At 56.0% G+C, this 11,155-nt stretch overlaps 1 protein-coding gene across 1 annotated transcript in view; it reads left to right on the forward strand.

Annotated features, from left to right (window-relative positions):
• Positions 1–6,447, forward strand: part of LMTK3 (lemur tyrosine kinase 3) — a 21,311-nt gene extending 14,864 nt beyond the window's left edge. The window contains 6 exon segments of the mRNA XM_023736206.1: positions 1–157; positions 1,714–1,849; positions 2,068–2,205; positions 2,324–2,415; positions 3,347–3,478; positions 6,391–6,447. The exon segment at positions 1–157 is cut by the window's left edge and continues 193 nt beyond it. Coding sequence (XP_023591974.1) covers positions 1–157; positions 1,714–1,849; positions 2,068–2,205; positions 2,324–2,415; positions 3,347–3,478; positions 6,391–6,447 — 712 coding nt within the window.
• Positions 6,448–11,155: the final 4,708 nt, after the last annotated feature.

Genomic DNA, 11,155 nt, shown 5'->3' on the forward strand with positions numbered 1-11,155 from the left:
CGTCGTGGTGAGCAGCGCCGACGCGGACGCGGCCCGCCCGCTGCGGGGGCTGCTCAAGTCGCCGCGCGGGGCCGACGAGCCCGAGGACAGCGAGCTGGAGAGGAAGCGCAAGATGGTCTCCTTCCACGGGGACGTGACCGTCTACCTCTTCGACCAGGTGAGTGGCGGGAGGACTCGGGGCGGGGAAGAGCACCCAGTCCAGCGTGGGGCGGGGCCTGGGGGAGGCGGGGGCTGGAGGAAGGCCGAGCCCAGCGTGGGGCGGGGCACTGAAGGGGCGGGGCCTGGAGGAAGAACGAGCCCAGCGTGGGGCGGGACCTGGGAGAGGCGGGGCCTGGAGGAAGGCCGAGCTCAGAGTGGGGGTGCGGGTCTGGAGGGAGTGGGCGGGGCCTGGGAGAGACGGTCTAGGGAATGGGGCGGGACTTGGAGGACAAGGTAAAGCTTGAGTGTGGGGGCGGGGCCTGAGAATGGGGCGAGGTCTGAAGACCAATGAGCCCTGGAAGATTAGGGCAGGGCCTGTAATATGGGCCAAGCCTAGAGTGGGGGCAGGCCTTGGGAGGGTCTTACAGGGTGAGGACAGAACCTGGGGAGAGACTAGCTGGTGTAATGCAGCTTGATTTGGTTGGAGGAGCCCTGAGAGGGGCGGGGCCGGGCGGGCGGGTTGAGGCTTGTGGTCCGATTAGGGGATGGAGGGCGAGGGAGAGACCTAGACAATGAAGACCGATATGGAAGGTCAAGCTGGTGGTCTGGACGGGCCTGGAAAGGCTGTCGAAAAAGCATTGATATGATTAGGGCGTGGCTTGGATGGAGGCGGGGCCTGGTGAGGTTTGGGGCAGGGCTTGTCGGACAAGGCTCTAGTGGTAGGAGAGACTTAACCGGTTAAGCATGGAAGTAGATCTTACCCTCTAGGGGCAGGCCATGGAGAGGCTGCAGGTGGGGCTTATGGGGTGGGGCAGGTAGTGTTAAGATACCTTAGGGCGGGGACAGGGATGGTTGGGCGTAGTTAGTGAACTGGGAGTGAGGTATAGAGAGCTAGATTAAGAATTGTGTTGAGTAGCTGGGGCTGGACCTAAAGAGATGTGAGGATAGTGTGGAAAAGAGAAAAGGAGGGCGGGGGAGGTGTTTGTGGGCTGGAGGCGTGGCTAGAGGAACCTGGGGCGGTGCATATCAGGCTGAGGTCATGTGATAAATGAGACCAGTGTCATGGACTGGGGCGAAGCTCAGACATGCGGCCTTGGCCACTGAGACAAAAGAGCGGGGCAAGGCAACTTCTGAGGGCCGCTTAGGGGTTCGGGGGCGAGATCATCCCATCTTAGGGTTGGAGTTGCGCAGGATGGCGGTTCTGAGGGCCATAGGAACAGGTAGTTCTGGGTCTCATCATGGACGGCTGCAGCCAAGATCGCAGAGGTAGATGGGGCTCTTGAAGACGGAGCGGAGCTTAGGGAGCGCATTAGGAGCGAGAAAATTCCTGCGGTGGGTTGCTTACCTGTGAGAGGAGCTCAGAGATAGGGGGCGGAGCCTCGGGCTGGCCTGGGGTTAAGGCTGACTCGAGCTTCGAAGGCAGAAAAGGGATCCAGCCACATCTCCAGAGAGTGCGAGTCAAAGGTTGTGAGTTGGGATGCCTGAAGCCCCAGAAATGTTGCAGGTTTTGTTGGGGACGTAGTGGGTGGAATATGACAGTCCGCCCCTCTCGCCTCCCCTAATCCGCTCTCTCAGGAGACCCCAACCAACGAGCTGAGCGTCCAGGGCCCCCCCGAGGGGGACACGGACCCGTCAACGCCCCCAGCGCCCCCGACGCCTCCCCACCCCACTACCCCCGGAGATGGGTTTCCCAGCAACGACAGCGGCTTTGGTGAGGGGCGGGGCTGCATCTGGGGGCGGGGCCTGAGGGGCAGGGCGGTGGCTGCGGTGAGGCTGGAGGAGGGACGGGGCTTAAGGAGGGGCTTCGTCCGGGTGGGGCCTGGTGAGAGTCTGGTAAGTGGGCGGGGTCTGAGGGAGGGAGCTGAAGTTGGGGTTGGGTGTACCTGGAAAGTCTGAGGCTCTGACCACGTCCTCTCCTCTCCCCCTTAGGAGGCAGTTTCGAGTGGGCGGAGGATTTCCCCCTCCTCCCCCCGCCAGGCCCCCCCCTGTGCTTCTCCCGCTTCTCCGTCTCGCCTGCGCTGGAGACCCCGGGGCCCCCCGCCCGGGCCCCAGACGCCCGGCCCGCAGGTACCTTGCCTCAGACGCTCAGCCCCGCCCCCACCTCGGCCCCTCCCCGTGTTTCTCCACCTCTCTGCCCCATCTCTGTATCCATCTTCCTCTCCTCTACTCTCTGTCCTTATCTCAGAATGTCCCTACCTCTCGCGGCATCTCGCTCCGCCCCCTCCCCCTCTCTCTGTGGGACCCCACCCAGCTCTGGAACCAGCACCGGACCATACGGTGTGCATCAGATGGTCTTGGTTCTGACCGTCCCTGAGCCTCAGTTTCCCATTCTGTAAGGATTCTCTCTGAGGCTTCTCCCCGCCCTGCCCATCTTTGCCCCAGACTCTTGGCTGGCACTCGCCTGACCCCACTGAATTTGGGGGGAAACACTGATCAAAGGCGGATGAGGCTCAGAGAGAAGAAATTAGGGTGGGCGAAGCAGAGCCGAGAGGACATAGCCAGAGAATCTGATAACAATAACCGCACCTACATTACCACTAATAATAATGATCGAAAGCACTTACACAGACCTTGCATTGTGTTTGACACATCTTTAACCTATTTAATCCTATGATACGGCGTGGCGCAGTGGTTAAGAGCTCGGCTGCTAACCAAAAGGTCGGCCGTTCGAATCAACCAGCCGTTCCTTGGTAAACCCTAGGGGGCAGTTCTACCCTGTCATATAGGGTCGCTATGAGTCGGAATCGGCTTGACGCCAACGGGTTTGGTTTTTTTTTTTTTTGGTTTTTATGATGTGGTGTAGTGGTTAAAATCTCGGCTGCTAACCAAAAGAGCAGTTCATATCTACCAGCTGTTCCTTGGAAACCCTATGGGGCAGTTCTATCCTGTCCTATAGGGTTGCTGTGAGTCATAATCGACTTGGTAGCAACGGGTTTGGTTTTTGGTTTTATAACAACAGTGATCCCATGGGGTGGGTTCTGGTTTCATCCCCATTTTACAAAAGAGAAACTGAGGCACAGAGAGGTCACACAGCAGGGAGCAAGGAGCCAGGATTCACACCAAGCCTTCCAGCCTGTGAATCTGGGTCTTCTTCATGAGTCACCATTTGTCAGCCTCCCTTCCTGTGGAGCTTCATGTACGAGTATCGCTAATCCTCACGGCCGCCTTGGGAGAGGATCACATCTCCCGCATTTTCTGACTGTGGCAGAAAGCCACAGAGGGGACAGCCCAGCAAGTCTCCCGCAGCAGGACGAAAGCCAGCAGGACGAAAGCCGGAGACCGGGAGCCGAGCTCCCCACCGTGCTTTCTGCTGCCCCCTGCTGGCCGTCCAGGGAAAACCGTGAGACGCACGGCTTGGGCTGGGCTGGGCTGGGCAGGTGGGGGTATTCCCCGGGCAGGGAGCTCCAGCAGAGCTGAGGAGGTGGATGTCAGGGCTCCCTTCCTGCTCCCCCAAATCTTTTCTTAGTTCAGGTGTCAGCTCTGTCACTTCTCGGCTGTGTCGCTTGGAGCAAGTCACGTTCCCTCTCTGTGCCTCAGTTTCCTCATCTGTAGAATGGGAATAATTACAGGACCTAACTCATAAGGTTGTTGAGGGGATGAAAGGGCTTAATCCTCCCCATGCGAGAAGAACAGAGCCTAGTAGTGTAACATCTCTAACCGTTAGCTATTAATGTAATCTCTAACTGTTAGCTATTATTATGATTAATTAACCAGGAAGTACCAGTTGCTTTTGAGTTGATTCTGACTCCTGACAACCCCATATGTGTCAGAGTAGGTAGAGCTGTGCTCCATAGGGTTTTCAATGGCTGAGTTTTCAGAAGTAGATCACCAGGCCTTTCTTCCGAGGCACCTCCGGATGGACTCAAACTTCCAACTTTTTGGTTGGTAGATGAGCTCGTTAACCAATTCCACCACCCAGGGACTCTGTGCTTAACTAAACAAAAAATAAAACCACTGCTGTCAAGTCAGTTCTGACTCTTGACAACCCCACGTGTCATAGAGTAGAAGTGCTCCATAGGGCTTTCTTGGCTGTAATCTTTATGGAAGCAGATCACCAGGCCTTTCTTCCAAGGCACCACTGGGTGGGTTTGAACCACCGAGCTTTCAGTTAGCAGCCAATGGCAAGCCACTTGCACCACCCAGGCTCCTTGAGCTTAATTAAACCCACTACCCACTGCCATCAAGTCAATTCCAACTCACAGTGACCCTGTAGGATGGGGTAGAACTGTCCCAGAGGGTTTCCAAGGCTGTAAATCTTTACAGAAGCAGACTGCTACATCTTTCTCCTGCAGAGCAGCTGGTGGGTTACGAACCACCAACCTTTCAGTTCGCAGCGGAGCACTTAACCACTGCACCACCAGGGCTCCTGTGCTTAGTTTAAAAAAAAAAACAACAAAACTCATTGCTGTCGAGTTGATTCCAACTCATAGCAACGCTATAGGGTGGAGTAGAACTGCCTCATAGGGTTTCCAAGGAGTGGCTGGTGGATTTGAACTGCCAACCTTTTGGCTAGCAGCCAAGTTCTTAACTACTGTGCCACCAGGGCTCTGTGTCTAATTCAGTAGATATTTATTGAGTATAGCCGGGTGGCGCTGTGCTGGGCCTGAACCGTCCATACTCAGCAACACCAATGAGCTCAACCCTGCCTCCCTCTGCCCTGACCCCAGACACAGACCACACAGCCCACCAACAAATGTGCAGCTGCAAACTCAGGGCTGCAGAGAAAGCAGATGCCAAGAGGACAGGGCTTTGCCTGGAGACACAGAAGGCTTCCCAGAGGAAGTGCTGTTTAAGCCAAGACTTGAAAGGGGGAAGAGGAAAGGGACAGCGTTCTGGCAGAGGAAACATCTTGCACAAAGGGCCTGAGGCAGGAGAGAGCTGGGCCCGGACAAGGAACAGAAGGGAGGTTGTGGGGTTGGGGGTTACTTAGAAAGTGTGTTGGGTGAAGGGTGGAGGGGTGAGGTGAGAGTGGGCAGGGGCCACCATGGAGGGCTTGAGTATGAGCTGAGGGGCTGGAACTTTATCCAGGGGGCACGGGGACCCATGAAAGAGTTGTGAACATGGAGGGGGCAGGTCGTGTGGAGTGGGGAGACTGGAGTTTGGGATGAGGCAGGGCCAAGGATCCAAGCGGGACAGGATGAAGGGGCTGGGGGCCCGAGGGGACTTCTCCACCTCAGGGCTCCCATGAGAATGGGTGGTGTGGGTTTCAGGGCGTGGGGACACTGGCCAAGTGGCAAGTCACAGCTGAGGCTGGCGGGGTGAGCCATCCAGTGGGAATGACTGCACCTTTAATCAGCAGGAGAGGAAACAGAAGGCTCAGTCATGTGAAACCCCAAATCCCTTCACTCAGTGGGCAGATCTGCCTGTGGCAACGGGGGCTAGATAGCTGCTGAGCCTGGCTGCCTCCCGAGACCAAAGCCAGAGGCCCAGGGGGTCCCACATTCATCCTCAGACCCCTGTGCTCAGTGCAGCCTTGCCCCACTTGAGGGTTTATCAGGTGCTCCTGTTGCTGTTGGGTGCCGTCGAGTTGATTCCGACTCGGCCCCATTCCATAGAGTAGAACTGCCCCATAGGGTTTTCTAGGCTGTAATCTTTACCAGAGCAGATCGCCAGGTCTTTCTTCCACTGAGCTGCTGGGTGGTTCCAACCTCAGACCTTTCGGTTAGCAGCCGAATGCTTAACTGTTACATCACCAGGGCTGCTAGATATCCCAAAAGGATACCTGGTATCGCGCTGGTTAAACACGCAGCTGCTAACTGAAATGTTAGCAGTTCAAACCCACCCCCACCCAGCAGCTCCATAGGAGAAAGACCTGGCAATCTGCTCCCATAAAGATTACAGCCTAGGAAACCCTATGGGGCAGTTCTACTCTGTCACACGGGGTCGCTATGAGTCTGAATTGACTTGATGGCACCTAACAACAGGTATCTAAAAGCTCCAACCCCTTTGAGGAGGAGACGAGGTCATTTTCCCTGTTTAAAGGGGGTGAGGGCAGTGACCAGACCTAAATCTCCCGGGTGGCAGTTGGTGGAGCCAGGGATGGGGTAGACAGTGAGAGCCTTTGGTGGGAGGGCCTTCACCCTGCAGATCTTGGTTTTCTGGATCTGTGGAATGGCGAGGGCTTTCATTCCACTGTGGGAGGCTGGAGGAGGAGTCATGGGAAAATTGGTAGGGGCTCATGGGGAGAGATTTTTCCATGAGGGAGAAGGGCACTTTATGCAGCAATGACCAAAACATGATCCCCGCCCTCAGGGAGCTGACATTGGGAGGAGGGAGCAGACCAACCGGAAACTCTTCAACAATGCCTGAGATTATTCCATAAAGATAAATGTGCAGAAAAATCATCAGAGTGGAATGTGATAGAATTACCCAGGCAGTGATGGAATGACTGACTAAGAAAGGTCCGGGCAGGTGTCTGAGGCGGGGGACATCCAGCAGGGCCTGAGTTACATGGGGAGGGTGTTCCAGGCAGTGGTAACAGCAAGGGTAAAGGCCCTGGGGCAGGACTGTGCCTGGAGTGTTGGAAGAACATGGAGGAGCCCAGTGTCGGCTGGAGCCAGAGCCAAGAGAGCAAGGGGGAAAGGACCGGAGGTGAGGGCGGAGAGGGGCCAGAGACAGATCCTGTGGGACTGTATGGGCCACGGTGAGGGCTTTACTTTGACTCTGAGTGAGGTGGAAGCAATGAGCCTGTCCACCCCGTAATTCCCTTTTTCTCTCCACTTCCTGCATCCTCAGGCCCTGTGGAGAACTGACTCCCCGAAGACCTGACCCCCCAGCACCCCCAGAAGAGGGGTTGAGAGTAGAAACCTCTGTGGACGACGGAGCCACTGCCACCACCGCAGAAGCCGCCTCTGGGGAGGCCCCTGAGGAGGGGCCCTCCCCTTCCCCCACCATGTGCCAAACGGGAGGCCCTGGCCCCCCCCCCCCCAGCCCCCCAGATAGCTCCCTTGACCCCCCCGACCCCCTTGGTGCCAAATGAGGCAGGAAGCCCCTCATCCCTCCCTGGAGAGGCACCCTTCTCGGAACTGAATTGAACTCTTTTGGGCCTGGAGCCCCTGGGCACAGTGGAGGCCTCTCCTCACCCACTCCAGCCCCAGAGAGGGGCTGCAGGCTTTGGGGACCTGGACTCCCCTATCTCGCGCCTCCCTTTCTCCTCCCCAGCCTGGCCCCTGGAGGGGCCTCTGGTCCAAACCTGCGCGTGGCATTTTCACATTATTTAAAAAAGACAAAACAACTTTTTGGAGGAACGCAGGGCCTGTGTGTGTTTCAGGGTTGTGGGGGGAGGGATGTGGGGAGTCAGGTGCTTGCCCAGGAGAAGCCAGAACCATCCAGAACATTCCATCCTCACGGCACCAGTTGACGGATGGGACATGGAGTCTCAGAGACCAGAAATGCCTGTTGTGAGGCCCCAGCTTCTCTGTGTCTGGTGTTTGCATCACCCGACTTCAGCTGCAGCCTTGACTTTAAGAACAAGAGGCATCAAGGAGCCAGTGAGGGTGGGGGTGGAGGAAGGGGTATAGTCAGGGCCCTCTCTCCACAAGAGGGTGTGGTGGTGGTGGCCAGAAACTGTCAACCATGTTCTGTTGTTATTCCCCAAAGGTCAGCTTCTGCCTCCCTGCCTGGGGGTGGCTCTGCCTCAGTTTACCTGTTTCTCCATATGACTACCCTCCTCCCTGACCGCGCCTCTCCAGCCACATTTCTCCTTTTCTCCCTAGGAGTCCCTGGGTGGCTCACATGGCTAAGTGCTAGACTACTAACCAAAAGGTTGGTGATTCAAACCCACCCAGAGGTGCCTCAGAAGTAAGGCCTGGCAATCCAAAAGATCACAGCCTTGAAAACCCTGTGGAGCACAGTTCTACTCTGCACACACATGGGGTCGCCATGAGTCAGGATTGACCCGACGGCGCCTAACAGCAGCAGTCTTAGCTGTCTGTCTCGCCCTGCCCCAGTTTTGTCTCCTCTGTCGTTTCTGTCCACCTTCTGTCTGCGTTGACCTGTCTTCATCTTTTCCCACGTCTCCATCCAGGTCTTTTTCCTCAGCCTCCTTCCCCCTGTCGAGTTCTATTTCTATTTCCTCGTCTGAGTTTCTCCCCGTCTCCACTTGTTTCTTGTCTGTGTCGCTCCCTGTTACCCTCCTGTCTCTATTATGTCCTTCTGCCCATTGTTCTTCTTCGTCGCTGTCTTTTTTGGATTTCTCCTGGACTCTGACAGTTCCTGCCGCCGCCTCTGTCTTTGTCCCTCTGAGTGGGTCTGTCTTGTCGACTCTGATCTCTTGTCCTCAACCTGCCCCCATCACCTCGGTATCAAGTTCATTTGCATATTTCAGGGAGGAGGTTTGGATGAAGGGAGAGGGACAGAGCAAGGAGCGGGTACCAGGCTGGCAAGCTGTGGGCTCCTGTCTTAGGAATTATGGAGATGAAGGTGTTAGGTCACGTAAACTGAGAGTGGGGGGGCAGAAAGGAAGGAGAGGATTAGGTTTTCCCCTCTTCCCACTGCTGCCACTGCTGGCAGGCCTGGTGGTGCTTGAACTAATCTTGTGACATACCTTTCTGGGGTGGTGCTGTATGGAACCAAGGCAGGGAGAGGTCTGGACTCTTGGGTCTGAGGGAGAAGGGGGCTGGGGGCCTGGACCTCTGGGTCTGAGGGAGGAGGGAGGTGGGGTCCTGGACCCCTGGGTCTGAGGGAGGAGGGGGCTGGGGGCCTGGGCTCCTGGGTCTGAGGGAGGAGGGGGTGGGAGTTTGGACCTGGGTCTGAGGGATGAGGGAGCCAAGGGCCTGGAATCCTGGGTCTGAGGGAGGAGGGGGCCAGGGACCTAGACTCCTGGATGTAGGTGAGGAGGGAGCTGAAAGCCAGAATTCTCAGTCCTTGGGGAAAAGACAGGATTGTGGGACAATTCTGAGGTGACTGGAGTCTGGTTGAGGTCTCTGAATGGTGCATGTGGTTGCAATTGGTTGCTAACCTAAAAGTTGGCAGTTTGAACCCACCCAGTGGTACTGTGGGAGAAAGGCCTGGTGATCTGCTTCTGTAAAGATTACAGCCTAGAAAACCCAATGGGGCAATTCTACTCTGTTACATGGGGTCACTATGAGTGGGAATCGACTCAACAGCAAAGGGCGTGTTTTTGTTTTTGGAGTCTGGCTTGGAGGTTCCACAGGCATCTCCAGCTTAACTTGGCCAAAAAAGAACCATTGATTCCACGCCTCCCCCCCACCAAAAAAAAAAAAATAATAATAATAATCCCTTGTTGACCATCTCAGTGCATGGCAACACCATGCTCCAGTTGCTCAGCCCTGTGTCCCGAAGTTCTTGACCCCGCCCTCGGCAAGTCCCGTGGGCTCCTCCTTCAGCACGTCTCACATGCATTCACTCCTCTCCGCCTCTACAACCACACCATCTTGTACTGGATGGCTGCAACAGCCTCCTGACTCATCTGCCTGCTTCTCCCCTAAACCCATTGCCATCCAATCAATTCTGACTCATAGCCACCCTGTAGGACAGAGTACAGCCGCCCCATAGGTTTTCCAAGGCTGTAAATCTTTATGGAAGGAGACTGCCACACCTTACTCCCGAGAGTGGCTGGCGGGTTCGAACCACTGACCTTCCAGTTAGCAGCCAAACGCTTAACTACTGCACTGCCAGGGCTCCTCTGCTCTACCCCTGCTCACCTCTAAACTATTCTCCTTGCCGCAGCTGGAAGCACCTCCCTACAATGTCTACCCAAACACATCACACGCCTGCTTCACGCCCTCGGATGGCTTTCCATGCTACTAGGAATACATCTGAAGGCCCTGCTGTGGCTGACCAGCCTCAGATGATTGGGCCCAGGCCACCCTCTTACCTCATCTGCTAGCACACCCCACCTCCATCACTACCATACAGGCATGCCGGCGGCTGTCAGCTACTCCACCACATCATAACTTTTCCTGCTTCCAAGGACCTCAGCATAAGCTGTTCCCTCCGCCTGGAGTGCTCTTCAGGGCGTTTCCATAGAGCCTGCTACTTCTTCAGTTAGTAGGTACTCAATATCAGTAGGTTCACTTTAGGGAGGAGGTGGGACAGAGTGGGTTTCATCGGGGAACTCATTTCGCTTGAGTGGTGCAAATAGCTAAGGCTCAGCTACTAACTGAAAAGGTGGGAGGCTGGAATCCACCCAGAGGCTCCTCAGAAAAAGCCTGGTGACCTACTCCTGAAAGGTCATAGCCATTGAATATCCCATGGAGAACAGTTCTACTCTGAAACACATGGAGTCGCCATGAGTCACTGTCGACTCAAGGGCTACTTATTTGATTTTTGTTTTCATTTTCCCCATGACCTTCTTGGGCTGGGTGACTCATTTCCCTGCATCTTTGGGAAAAGTTGAGAATTCATTTCCTAATTTGGGAACTCCATTTCTCATCAGCCCCTAGGGGTTGAAGCAGTCGGGACCTCTTTTGCCAACCTCAAGAAGGCTAAGGGACCAGGCCAAAGTAAACCCGGCAACGAAATCTTGAGAAACTACGACTCCCAAGAGACTGCGAAACTACCTGCCCCATCAGTGGGGCGGCTAGCTTCGCAGAGCCTGCCGGGAATCGTAGTCCTCCGCTGTCTCATTGGCGGGGACAACGCCTTCGAGGGTGGAAGCACTGTTATTGCGCATCAGGGCCCTTCACGCCAGTGGGTGCCTGTGGGCAAGGTCAGGGCCGGGATTCGTGACTCTCCTCACCCATGTAGGGAGGGGTTGGGGGGTGAGGTGTTGCTCGAGGGCGCAAAGCACGGGAAGAACTACAACCCCCGGCACGCACGGGGGCAACAAGCGTCTTTTCCTGTCGCTTTTTGGTCCCGGGCGCTGCCGGGAGTTGTAGTTTCTTTTTACGAGCGGCCTCGTCAGCGCCAACGCTGGATGTGGGAAAGTGACCTGGGAGCTCGCAGGATCTGCGAGCCCTCGTTGTTTGGAGACACCATGTGGGCCTCCAGCTGGAGGCAAAGAAGGCCAGCCAGGCCCAAACGTGGGGCTCAGTGGTATCCCACCTTCAAGGCT

The sequence above is a fragment of the Trichechus manatus genome, unplaced genomic scaffold (assembly GCF_000243295.1).
Source record: "Trichechus manatus latirostris isolate Lorelei unplaced genomic scaffold, TriManLat1.0 scaffold00087, whole genome shotgun sequence".
In the NCBI taxonomy this organism is placed as follows: domain Eukaryota; kingdom Metazoa; phylum Chordata; class Mammalia; order Sirenia; family Trichechidae; genus Trichechus; species Trichechus manatus.